Here is a 13,465-nt window from a genome sequence, read left to right on the forward strand (position 1 = left end):
CAGCCCTTGCATCTGATGTGTGCTAAGTGCTGGGAGCTGGACTATATATCCCCAGTGCCTTGTGTGGGAGTCAGCACAGAGCAAGAATTAGAGAGCACTGGGCTGGCAATCCTCACACTCAGAGGTGGTTAATCCTCACATCACATGCCGGCAATCCTCACACTCAGAGGTGGTTAATCCTCACATTACATGCCTACAATCCTCACTCAGGAGGCTGAGGCAGGAAGATCAAGACTTCAAGGTCAGCCTGGACTACATAGTGAGATCCCATCTAACACAAAATAACAAGGAAGACAAAACAAAAGAAAAGGGGGAAGGAAGGGAGGGAGGGAGGGAGGGAGGGAAAGAAAGCAAGTACTGGTTTTCTTTTTACTTTTCAGTCTCACAGAGATGGGCTTGGGGGGTTCAGTAGTAAGAGCACTTGCCTAGCAGGCATGAGACCCAGATTAAATCCCCAGCACATAAGGCAACATACCTCAGAGAAGACAGGAAAACCCATACATGTTTATAAACTCCAACAAGGGGGAGAACAGACAAGTTCCTCACAAAGAAAGAGTTGTCAGAGTGGTAGAGAAAACATCATCCATCTAAGCAGACAGGGAGCCTAGAAGGATGAAAGGATTTTGAGTCAGAAAGGGGGAAGAGTGCCATAGGCAAAGGAAATGTCCCCCAAGTTGCAGCAGGGAAACAATGGGTAAAGTGGGGAGACTGAGATGCCTGGAGTTCAACTGAGAAAGCCCCACGATGCCATCCAAGATGTGTGGATTTATTTATTTATTTATTTTTTGGCCAGTCCTGGGGCTTGGACTCAGGGCCTGAGCACTGTCCCTGGCTTCTTTTTGCTCAAGGCTAGCACTCTGCCACTTGAGCCACAGCGCCACTTCTGGCCATTTTCTGTATATGTGGTGCTGGGGAATCGAACCCAGGGCCTCATGTATATGAGGCAGGCACTCTTGCCATTAGGCCATATCCCCAGCCCTTTTGGAGGCCAGGAAAAGCAGCACAGAAAATGTGGATATTATCACTTTTCTTTCATTTGTCCACGATGGTATCCTCATCTTCCTTTAGACAATGTCACTGGGTATGTCTCTTGAGGAAAGCATGGAAATAGACCAAAGTGGTGAGTTCTAATCAGGGTGCTCCTTGCTTTGCCTTAGCTTTGATGTGTAACCCTTGTCTACTTCCTAGCCCAACCCTCCAGCTTCTGTGGTCAATTCATTTACTGCCCTCCTGCCTCCCTAAAAAAAAAATATATATATATATATATATGTACAAATATATATAATTTTTTTTTCAAGCTAGCCAAAAATAATGTATGTGGCTTACCACCAAGAATCCTGACTGATAAAGAACACATCAAGAAGGCATTTGAGCCAGGTGGTGGCTCACGCCTGTCACCCTACCTACTCAGCAAGTTGAGATCTGAAGATTGCAGTTCAAAGCCTGCCCAGGCAGAAAAGTCTATAAGACTCTTATCTCCAATGAATCACCAGAAAAGCAGAATTGGCACCGTAGCTCAAGTGGTAGAGCTAACTAGCCTTGAGCTGAAGAGCTCAGGGACAGTGCCCAGGCCCAGAGTTCAGGCCCCACAACCGAAAGAAGGTTGTTGTTGTTTTTTTCAAAACTGTGTTTGAGGCCAGGCACTGCTTGCTCATGCCTCTTATCCTAGCTACTCAGGAGGATCACAGTTCAAAGCCAGCCTGGGCAGGAAAATCTAAAACACTCTTATCTCCAATTAATCAGCAAAAATCCAGAAGTGGAGCTGTGGCTCAAGTGGTCTGAGTTCAAGGCCCACGAGTGGCACAAGTAGGGGGAGGAGCCTGGGAGCATAGCTCAAGGGGTAGAGAGTTTGTCTCACAAGCATGAAGCCCTGAGCTCAAACCCTGGTACCACCAAAAAAGAAAACCAAAATAAAAACAAAAAGAGAAACCCTCAAGCATGCACTTGGCAGTGCCACCGTGATGGGGGACTGTTAGGTGAGGCCCGGCAGGAATGGCAGGAATGTCAACTCAGGAACTGTGTTTTATCCTTGTGGGAAGGGCTAAGAGTCCAGGCAGCTCCCCATCTTCCCCAGCTCAGGATTTCATCACTGCTCCAAGCCAGACTCTGAACCCAGCAGACCTGTTCCTCTAGGCCCCACAAAGGTGTGAGGCTGCTAGAGGCATTTCCACACACATCCAGCAGCAATCCCCGAGGCGTGAAACACACGCAGGGAGAGGTAGGTGTGTGCTCCGGTTTGTAAGCCCTCCAATGGTCTAAAGTCCCTGGGGGACTTCCGACCCTGAGTCTTGTGGTCCAGAAACAGAATACTTGACACTACACTGTGACTGTTCTGTGTCTCACACACCACACCTTATTATAAAAGCCCTTTCGAAATGAAAAAGAAAAAATAAACACTCCAAAAGTATAGCCTACAAAAAGGTCCCTTGGTAGTACAGTCTGCTTGTAAAACGCAGTTCACCCCACTCCCCACTCATCCACAGAGCAAGAGTTCTCAATATGCTGGTACGGGGCCTCATGCTCTTGCGTGGCTCTTTTGTTCAAGGCTGGGGCTCTACCCTCTGAGCCACACCTCCACATCCAGCTTTTTGGTATTTAAATGGAGATATGAGTCTCATGGACTTTTCTGCGAAGGCTGGCTTCCAATCTCAATTTTCAGATCTCAGCCTACTAAGTATCAAGTATTATAGGTGTAGGCTGCCCCTGCCTAGCTCACTTGCGGCACTCATGAAAAACCTCCAACCCCCTGCCCCACAGAGGAAAGGAAGGCTGAGGAAAGCCCTAGAAGTGGAGGAAGTCACTTGAGGTGCCCAGTGACACGCACATGTCCACTGAATGTGTAACTGAGCAGAGGACCTGAATTTCTCTAGCTCCATTCCACACCTAGCATTTCCAACTTAGAAGCCTACTTATATTAGACACAGATGTGACATGGGATAGAAGAGAGGAAAACACATGGGTTTAGAGCTGGACACATCTGGACTTTGGTCATCATCCTATCATTTACTAGTTTTGTGGTCTCTGCCTCAGTTTCTAAATCTGCAGCACATTTTAGATTTAGAGAAAGAATTAGATACAATTACATATATATTATGAGATAATAAGAGGTTAGGTTATAAAACAGTATCTTGTTTACTTTGTGAGTACAAAACAGGTCCTCTTAGAAGGTCTGAGGGGACACAGTGGCTGGTATGGATTTGAAAACCTGGAGAACTGGAAAGTAGAAGAAACTGTAGGACAGTTAATAACCAGTGAAGAACAAGGTAAGTCATGCTTAGATAACTCTGGTGTCATCCTCAATCTGGAAGATCAAGATGAAATGGTCTTACTTATGTACATGGACCAAGAATCAAACACAACAGAAAACAATGATCACATGTTGGGATCCAATCCCACCCAAGAATGAAACAAAAAGCCTGCTCAGGCAGCTCAGAAGGCCAGGCACTGGAGGCTCATGCCTGTAAATTTTAGCTACTTAAAAGGTCTGAGATCAGAAGGACTGTGGTTCAAGGCCCAGGTTCAAGGACCTCTTCTCAATAGCTGTCACAGTGGTGACATCCTAGCCTGGGTGGGTGTGTGGCTCAAGTGGTAGAGAGCCTGTCTAGCAAGCAAGAGGCCCCAAGGTTCAATCCCCAGTGCTGTATAATAGTAATGAACAATAATTATTATTTCAATGTACAGCTAACCCAAATCAAATGATAGCTAAGAGCACTCTATGTAATTAACAAGTCATTATATGTGTGTATATACACATCCATGAAAGACAGCAGGCAAACCAGATGATGAGTTCTTCCAAGAAACCCAAGTGGCACAGGTGTAAGACACTTCCAAAGACTAGGGTCCTGGGCAAAGGGGACACCTGCACCAGAAAGGATTTCTCAGAAAGTGACCTCTCCTGTGACCCTGACTAGACCACAGTTACATGAGATGCTGGAAGGTCAGGACAGAGGGGTCTGCAGTGCTGGGGACAAGTGTTAAACTGGCAAGAATATGGCAAAGACACAGCAAGAAGAGATGAAGAGACTAAATGGACCCCTCCTTCTGGTGGGAGTGTAAAGCTGCAGGTGCACCTTGGAGAAATGTTCAGCAGAAACAGCAATATCAGAACTCCAAGTACAGGGCTGGGAATGTGGCTTAGTGGTAGAGTGCTTACCCAACATGCATGAAGCCCTGGGTTCGATTCCTCAGCACCACATAAACAGGAAAGAGCGGAAGTGGCGCTGTGGCTCAAGTGGTAGAGCCAGGGACAGTGCTCAGGCCCTGAGTTCAAGCCCCGGGACTGGCAAAAACAAAAAAACCCTCCAGAACCAGGGGCATGGTGATGACCTCACTGCAGCCTCACAGCGTGGAAGGTACAGACAGACCATCCGCACTCCCACCCCACAAGATCTGAAAATGATAAATTTACAAATCTATTCACTAGGTACTGCTCTCAGTAGCAACAGATTGGAAGAGCCTTCAAATGTCCATCAGAAAAGGACTGGATGCATCCATGAAAAGGAAAAGCACCGGGAAGGGAAAGCCAGCCCAGCTTTCTCCAGCTGCAGCCAATAAAACACTGGGCTAGGAGCTCAGCTCAGGCGGTAGAGTCACAGCTCAGCACGGAAGCTGACTGAGTTCAAACACTGGTACCAGAAAAAAAATAACCAACTGGGTTGGGGATTTCGCTCAGCGGAAGAACGCTTGCCTGGCAAGTGCAAGGCCCTGAGCTCGGTCCTCAGCTCTGAAAAAAAAAACAAAATGAAACCAACAAGGATCTGGGCTGAGCATGAGGACCACAAACAGTTCAGGGAGAGGCAGGCAGTGCTCGCGAACATTTAGGCCAAAGGCCTGGGTGTGAACGTGAAGAATGTTTGCGAAGGGTGAGGACAAACAGACCTAGGAAGGGAGAAATACCAGAGGGCTCTGCTCTGGTGGTCCGAGAATCCCCAGAAAACAGTAGTCTAGTGTCAAAACAAAGCCTTTGTCTTTAGGAAGGTATTCAGACGGGGGAAAAGTCCATCCGAGCTTCACCGCAGAGCAGCGTGCTGAGCAGTGTTGACAAAGCTCTCACCGGAGGAATGAAGCCGGTATGTGCGCCTCCTCACCTCACCGCAAGTGCTGTGCCGACCACACCCTCCCCAGCGCTGGCTCCAGACCTGCCAATGACGTGGACGCCAGGCTGGGGCCACCCAATATCCTGAACTCCTAGACACACCATTACAGAGTGCCTATTCACTGTCAGGTCCTGCCGAGTCCTCTGCCAAGGATGAGGGTGCACGACTGCAGGGAGAGAGCAGCAGAGACCCGAGACCGGGCCACGTGAGGCTCAGCAATTGGTGGTTCCTCGGCAGGCTGGAGTGGAGACTAGGTTCAGGACAGGGGGACCTGGCATGAATGCAGGTTTCAGACGCACTCAGATCTCGAGAGCCCCACTAGGTAAGGACAATCAGTGACACCTCAGTCACACTGAGGCCCTGTCAGGGAATCCCAAACACCAAGAGTAAGGACAAGATTCTAAAAGTTTCCACAGGAGAAAGCAGGTCACAAACGGAGATCAAGAATAATGGCCAGAGGGGGCGCTGTGGCTCAAGTGGCAGAATGCTAGCCTTGAGCAAAAAGAAGCCAGGGACAGTGCTCAGGCCCTGAGTCCAAGCCCCAGGACTGGCCAAAAAAAATAAATAAATAAAAGAATAAAAATGGAGGGCTGGGGATATGGCCTAGTGGCAAGAGTGCTTGCCTCGCATACATGAAGCCCTGGGTTCGATTCCCCAGTACCACATATACAGAAAACGGCCAGAAGTGGCGCTGTGGCTCAAGTGGCAGAGTGCTAGCCTTGAGCAAAAAGAAGCCAGGGACAGTGCTCAGGCCCTGAGTCCAAGCCCCAGGACTGGCAAAAAAAAAAAAAAAAGAATAGAAATGGAGGCTGCTAGAGTGGCTTAAGCGGAGAGCGCTGACTAGCAAGCCTGAGTTCAAACACCGCAGAATAGCCCGAAGGAAAAAAGAAAAAAACTAGTGTGCCTGAGTGGTTGTACCTCCCTATAATCACTGCACTTGTCAAGCTGAGGCAGAAAAACTGAGTCCAAGGCCAGCCAGAGTTACCCAGGACTGTGTGAAAACAGAAACAAAACAACACAAATTATATCCCACCTAAGATTCTAAATCCAACCAACTGTTAAACTGGAGTGGTTAGAATAAAGGTGTTTTTTTTTTTTTTCTTCCAGTCCCTGGGGCTTGAACTCAGGGCCTGAGCACCATCCCTGGCTTTTTTGCTCAAGGCTAGCACTCTACCACTTGAGCCACAGCGCCACTTCCGGCTTCTTCTATATATGTGGTGCTGAGAAATCGAACTCAGGGCTTCTTGTATACGAGGCAAGCACTCTACCACTAGGCCATATTCCCAGCCCAGAATAAAGGTACTTTTAGGGCTGGGGATATGGCCTAGTGGCAAGAGTGCTTGCCTTGTATACATGAGGCCCTGGGTTCGATTCCCCAGCACCACATATACAGAAAACGGCCTAGTGGCAAGAGTGCTTGCCTCGTATACATGAGGCCCTGGGTTCGATTCCCCAGCACCACATATACAGAAAACGGCCAGAAGTGGCGCTGTGGCTCAAGTGGCAGAGTGCTAGCCTTGAGCAAAAAAAAAAAAAAAAAGAAGCAGCAACCAGGGACTGAGTTCAAGGCCCAGGACTGGCCCCCCCCCCCAAAAAAGGGTACTTTTAGATATGAAAGCTCCCCCCAAATTTACCTAGAAGAAGCTACTGAAGGATGAAGGATGTACTCTGTTGGGAAAATGGAGAACAGACAAGGAATAGGCCGGACTCAATCCTCAACAGGCAAGGACTGTTTGTTCATTGAGGATCAGCGAGGGGCAGAGACCTTCCTGCGGGTTTGGAGGTTGTGCTGCTGACTGGGTTTTGGGGTGGACTTATACAGGGCTTAACAAGGAAATAGAAAAGAGAAAATGGGTGATGGTCCCAGGGTGACGTCCTTGACCAGCCCCACAGTGGAGTGCTCCACCCTCGGCGAGGGGCTGCTGTCCCCAGGGGGACCAACAGTGGTGTCCTTGGCCCGGCTCGGATTGGAACTGTCTGAGGACAGGCATGTGCGTCAAGACTGTTGTCTAATTTGAACCTGGAGAATAATTAGGCAGGAATCAATCCTTCACAGTCCATCTTTGGATACACAGAAAGAATGGAGCTAGAAGGGACAGTCAAGTAATTAATCCTTCATATAGGGTCTTTGGATACATAAAAAGAATGGGCTGAGAGGGGAGCAACATGGAGTTATGAGAACAAAGCAGATTCCCATCAGTCATAAGGGGAGAAAGTTAACAAAGAAACATGAACTACCTAGCAATGAAACGCTAGGCTGAGTCGTGGATGAGTCTGCACATTGCGCTAAGTGAGAAAGCCACATGCTAGCTGATTCCACTTATGACAGGGTTACAACAGGCTGATACATAAAGACAGAAAGCAGGTTAGTTCCATGAAAACAACTTTTTTTTTTTTTTGAGCCACTGGGGGTAAACTCAGGGCCCTGCATGAACTGCACTAGCTAGGCAAGCACCCTACCACTTAAGCCACGCCTACAGCCCTTTTGAGCTTTTTCAGATAAGGTATGAGGGTTTGGGATTTTCGTCCAGGAAGAACTTGGGCCTTTATCTGAAGTATTGACCCCAAACCAGTTTTCCCAGGCCCATACAGGCATCAGACAAAACGCCAGGTATGAGCTGGGGTATGCTCTGATGTGCAGGCAGGGCAGGCAGGCAGGGCAATTCACCTAAGCCCAGCTGTAAACAATCCATTGTGGGCCCCAGGAAAAGCCACCAACTTCCTAGACCTAGTGGCGCTTTCAATAGCCTCTGCCTCCTTGCTCAGACCCCTAATAAGCCCCATCCCAAATTCACTCCCTCGCACAACCTCCAAACTCCTGGGAAGGTCTGTGCCCCTCACTGTTCCTCAATAAACAGTCCTCGCCTGCTAACCAGCCTATTCCTTTTCTGTTCTCCTCCATTTTCCTAAAATCTACTTACCTTCACCTCCCACAAAGCCAGGACCATAGATGCGAATAACTATAAGTGGCCTGTTTGTTGAGATGGGGGGGGGGGGTTCATTCATTTTTCCTCCCCTAGTGCTATCCTGGGGTTTTAACTCATGAGACCTGGGTGCTGTTCCTGAGCTTTTTCACTCAAGACTAGTGCTCTACCACTTGAACCACAGATTCATTTCTGCCTTTTTGGTTAGAAATACATCTCATGGATTTTTCTGCCTGGGCTGGAGTCGAACTGAGATCCTCAGATCTCGGTTTCCAGAGTAGCTAGGATTACAGGCATGAGCCAACCAGTAACTAGCTCACTAGCTGGGTGGGTCTCAAGTCTTGATCCTCTCCATCTCTGCCTCCTGAAGTAGATGGGATCTCAGAAATCCATCATTACGCCTGGCCCCTGAGGAAAACATTTTCCAAAGAGAACAGCTGCCTCTGTTTGCCCCTTGTCCAGTTGCTTCTGGCTCCTGTTTGACTGATCTGGCCTAGGACCCCTCTTCCTCCATCAGATTGATCTATTAGGGGCTGGGAATGTGGCCTAGTGGTTAAGTGCTCGCCTCGTATACATGAAACCCTGGGTTCGATTCCTCAGCACCACATATACAGAAAAAGCTGGAAGTGGTGCTGTGGGTCAAATGGCAGAGTGCTAGCCTTGAGCAAAAGGAAGCCAGGGACAGTGCTCAGGCCCTGAGTTCAAGGCCCAGGACTGGCAAAAAAAGAAAAACAGATTGCTCTATTACTGGTTCACCCTCTCACTGCCAAATCTTTTCACGGCCCCGTGCAGCACTGCTCCATCACCCACTGCGGGCTCTTTAAAAAGCTCACCCTCTCACCAGGAAGTCAGTCCCTACACTAATGTATGCTAATTTAAAAGGCCCACTCCCTCGCAGTTTACTACTTCCCTTCTTCAGACGCGCCTCAGTTCCCCACCCTCAACTCTGTCAGCAGTGACTACACCTCCATATCCACTACCAGGTTTTACCTCCTCCCAGGGCATCTGCCTCCTATTTCTTGGGCATGACACCCTACTACTTCAATTTCAGAGGAAGATACTATCATCATCTCCAAACCAGCTCTTCTTGTTACCTTCTTAACTGCCCCAAGCCCCAGGCTCAAAGCTTCCGCAGGACCCCAGAATTCTACCTATGCTCCACTTTGATGGCCTCACCTCTCAGCACAGTTAGAGTGCTCTTAAAATCCGTCATCAGTGGGTTATGTGCTGCAGGGGCGAACGGGTATGGCCACCGTGGGCCCACGGCCTCCGATGGGCACCAATGGATTGAACAAGGACCCAGGGTTCCTGCCTGTTTGCCTCCGCCTCCTGAAGGCAGGCACAGGCTATCCCACCGTTCACATATGAAGAAAGTAAATATGTATTCTCTTTGCTTCTTTACCTAGCTCTAGAAACATCTCTGGCTAGCCCATGCCTAATCTAATCCAACCCTGAAGTCTACGTGTAATAGAATCTAGCGCCCTGTGGAGCCCACACTCGCTATATTTATTCAGGCACTTCACAAATATTTAGTGGGCACTCTTACTATGCAAGTACTGTTCTAAGTACCTAGCAAAGAGTTCAGTCGCCCTCCTCACTGTGCTAGCTAACATTCTGGAAAGGGAACAGATGAGATCAAGTGAGATCTACAGATCACTGGCCTTCAGCCTGTCCAACCCCTGTCCTCTAAGGCTTAGGTCAAGGGCTCTTTGATGTGGTTGGTGTTCCCAGTAAACCGGGCTCTACGGAGCTCCATCAAATTTTCACTTATTGTCACAGGCAATAATAAGCTATCTCCAGCACTACGGACTGATACTCCTCTCAAGCTCCATGTGGCCATGAAATTCTGCCTTTCTTGTCATTTGTGACTGCTTACCGTTTAGACACCAAAGCCAGTACTTGAATACTGACCAACAGATAACAGGAAGCTGCATGCACTTCCTAAACCTGGTTTGGGGACCTGTAAAACCACTGAACTTCCAGAGTCTACATTTTACGCAGCATTTTATGGGGATGAAGTGAATCTGAACCACTAGGGAGCCCTAGGCTTGAATTGAGGATCTGTGTGAGAGAGGTGATCTCTACGGATGGGGTTGTTATGAGGATGGAGACTAGAAGTGTGTAAGAGTGCTTAACACAATCTCTGGGACATGAGTGCTTGAGGCATGGTTAACCCTCCTTATTAGATGTCAAGAACCCCCACCCCTATTAATAACCCATCTCTGTGTTTAAGAGCAGTCAGTGGAGAAGTCTGTGGTTATAAGTGGGCCCTCAATTAAAGGTCTTGCTGCCCTGCCTGGAGGGCCAAAATGGAAAGGAAGCATTTGCAGGACTGCTACAGAAGCAAAATGGGAAAATGGCAAACATCCTTTCCACATAGCTGCTGCCACTTAGTTCTTCCTCTAGAAGAAAATCTACAGGGTTCTTCATTTGCAAAATGAAGACAGCCATCATACTGGTCAGTGAGACTGTTGTGAGAACCTTGACGTGAAAGTACTTTGTGCAGGGTACCAGTGGCTAATCCCTATAATTTTAAACTTCTCAGGAATGTGAGACTTGAGTATCATGGTTCAAAGCCAACCTGGGCAGAAAAACCCCCATGACTCTTATCTCCAATACACACACACACACACACACACACACACACACACGCGCACACACACATCACACACGCCAGCCAGATGTGGAGCTGTGCCTCAAGTGGTAGAGCACCAGATTTAAGAAGAAAAAGCTAAGGGACAGCAACGACACCCTGAGTTCAAGTCCCATTATGGGTACCAAAAAAGTACTTTGTAAAATGAAAAAGCACAATTCCCCTAAGTTAGTGTTTAAGAACAAGGGTTCTAGAATATCTGACAGTGGGAAGAGTAAGCGAAGCAACAGTAGGTGGGACCTTTCTAGAACACCAGGAGAACTCAGCCGCTGCTGACCCCCATTTTAGACTACTAGCCCATTCACTGGACTCCGACTCTCCAGAGGTGAAGTGGAAAGAAACCACCACTACTGGCTCAGGAACTGGAAGAACTGGGCGTTCATCAGCGTGGTTACCTCGGGCAAGTCTGGGACACCCTCTCCAAACCTTAGGGTCCCGAGATGAGAGAACCTAAGAGGATTCAAGAGGGGATCCCTGGGCTCCTACCCGTTCTCTTCCACTCCGCTGAAAAGGCCGCAGGAACGAACAAAGGCCACCCGCTCCCCAGCCTGTACCCAAGGAGCCACCACAGCTCAGAACCTCGGCGGCTCAAGTCCCGGGGCAGGGCGCCGGCCGCAGCGCCCGGGTCTCCATCCCGGGAGGGACGCCTCCACGCCCGCCGCCACCGCCCGCTCCAGCCGCAACGTGCTTTAGCAGCAGCCCAAAGTTTTGTTGTTGTTGTTGTTGTTCCCCCCCCACGCACACCCCCCCGCCGTCCCGAGCGCCCGGCGACCCAGCTGTCAGTCCATCCCGGGAGGCCCCGGCGGGGAGCGGGGAGCGGGGAGCGGAGGGGCGGAAGGACCCCGGTCCGGGGGCTCCGCACGCGGCGCTCCCGCCGCCCCGCGGGAGTGACAGGTGCGACGCGGGGCCGCGGGAGCGCAGGCCGCGCTGTCACCCCCGGCGTCCCGGGCGGCGCCCCCGCAACGCCCCCCCACCCTCCCGGGATCCACAGCCTGGGGGCGCGGAGCGTTCGGGGGGCCAGTCCGGGACCGGCGGGGCGGCCGGCGCTCCGGGTTCTCCCCGCCGGGGCCGCGGCGGGGTGGGCGCACGCGCACCCAGGCGCGCCGCCGTAACCCCTTCCTCCCCGCGCGCCCCCCGCGTCCGCGCGCGCCGCTCACCGTCGATGTCCCCCAGGGTCAGCTCGTCGCCCAGCTCCGTCAGCGTCTCCATGGTCTCCATGAGGCCCAGCTCCGAGCTCCCGTCCATCGCCCGGCGCGGCGCAGAGGCCCTAGCACGGTCCCGTTCAGGGAGACGCGGGGGCGGTGCCGCCGCCACCGCCCATGACACCCGCCAGCCCCCGCCCGGTACCGCCTCACCGGCCCGTGCCAGTCGCCGCCATGTTTGCGCTGCGCCCCGGCGCCGCGCGGAAGGGGCGGGGCGGGATTCCCCCGCCCAGCCCGCGCCGCCCGCGCCCCCGCCTGCCGGCCTCGCCTCGCCCCGCCCCCCCACGTTTGTTGTCAATGGGACCAGGCTCCTCCGGGCCAATCGGCGCGCCGAGCGGCGCGTGGGGTGATGGCGCGTCATCGATCAGCAGCTCCGATTTGCATAGAGAGACCCCGCCCACCACGACTGCGGAGCGAACCAGGAGCGAGGCCGCGGGGTCCTCAGCCCCACCCTCTTTCCGTGGCTTAAAGGAACCGCTTCCCTTTCCGTTGGACCTGCTCCAGGGACGACTACGTACTCCCGGTCCGGGGCCGAAGGGTTAAAGCACTGCGGGTGCAGCCGCGACTGCGAGTGCATTACATCATCCTCCCAACTGCCTCTCCCCACCCCCGCCCCAGCCTGGGAAACCGGGGGGAATCACAGTTAGACCCCCCCCCCGACCCCCACCCCAACTCAGAGGCGCGCTTCCCACCCGGTAAAAAGGCCGAAGCGCAGGCTACAGCACCCTGGTTGGCGCGAGTGTGGTCAACGCTTGACAATTTCTGCGCCTTTGAACCTGCGATGACCAGGAGCTTATGAGCCCTGGGCACCTCCGAGCCACCCCGGGCCTTTAAAAAGGACCTCGGCCCCCTCTCCGGAGGATTCTGGAGAAGTTTGGCGGGTAATCTGGCAGCCCGCCTCCCCCCCGCCCCCCCCCCCCCCCCCGCAATCGCCTCACGGCTCCACCTCGCAGCTGTTGCGTTGTCCACAGAGGTGCAAACTTCCAGTTTATCCCCAAGAAAAGGATGAGTAGTACTCAAAGAACTGCTGAAAAGCTGTCTCTATAAAGATAAACATCCCAAGATTTTCTAACTGGGAGATTTTGAGAAGCCCAGTAAGGCACTGGGTAAACCAGCTCCGCATGAAGAAATACCGTAGCACCAGTAAAAATTAAGACACATAAATGCATATTTATTGACAAGAAAAGGCCCCTATAACATGCTAACAAAAGGGGAGTTTCCCCGCAACTGTTGCTTAGGGCTTAAGAGCACACAGGCTGTGTGGAAAGACTCAAGATCGCTTGGTCTGTTGACAGAATATCTAAGTCTCAGTTGTGTCATCTCTCAAATGGGGATGAAATGGCACCACTTATACTTGTGAAAATTAAACGAGGTAATTCTCACATTCATTTGACAATATAGAACATCTCTGTGGCAGGCAAACAGTTCCTGATCTCTTAAGAGCTTCCTGTTTGGTGGTGGGAGGGGGGGTGCAGTAAATAAACATGAAAGTAACAGGCCACCACGAGAGAACCAGGAACCTGATCTGCTGTCACCAGAGCTGAAGGGTGAGGGGGTAGCTCAGTGGTGAGAGTGCTTGCATAGCATGCT

The 13,465-nt window shown here is 51.2% G+C and overlaps 1 protein-coding gene across 4 annotated transcripts in view; it reads right to left on the reverse strand.

Annotated features, from left to right (window-relative positions):
* Positions 1 to 12,054, reverse strand: part of Srebf2 (sterol regulatory element binding transcription factor 2) — a 68,872-nt gene extending 56,818 nt beyond the window's left edge. For 2 of the 4 annotated variants that reach the window (XM_048354580.1, XM_048354574.1), the window contains exon 1: positions 11,831 to 12,054. In XM_048354580.1, coding sequence (XP_048210537.1) covers positions 11,831 to 11,918 — 88 coding nt within the window. In that variant the 5' untranslated portion in view covers positions 11,919 to 12,054. Of the gene's footprint in view, positions 1 to 11,159; positions 11,356 to 11,830 lie in introns of those variants that run through there. The other 2 variants (XM_048354592.1, XM_048354587.1) reach the window with 2 other exon arrangements.
* Between the last annotated feature and the right edge of the window lie 1,411 nt (positions 12,055 to 13,465).

This window comes from Perognathus longimembris, chromosome 1, assembly GCF_023159225.1.
Source record: "Perognathus longimembris pacificus isolate PPM17 chromosome 1, ASM2315922v1, whole genome shotgun sequence".
Classification (NCBI taxonomy): Eukaryota; Metazoa; Chordata; class Mammalia; order Rodentia; family Heteromyidae; genus Perognathus; species Perognathus longimembris.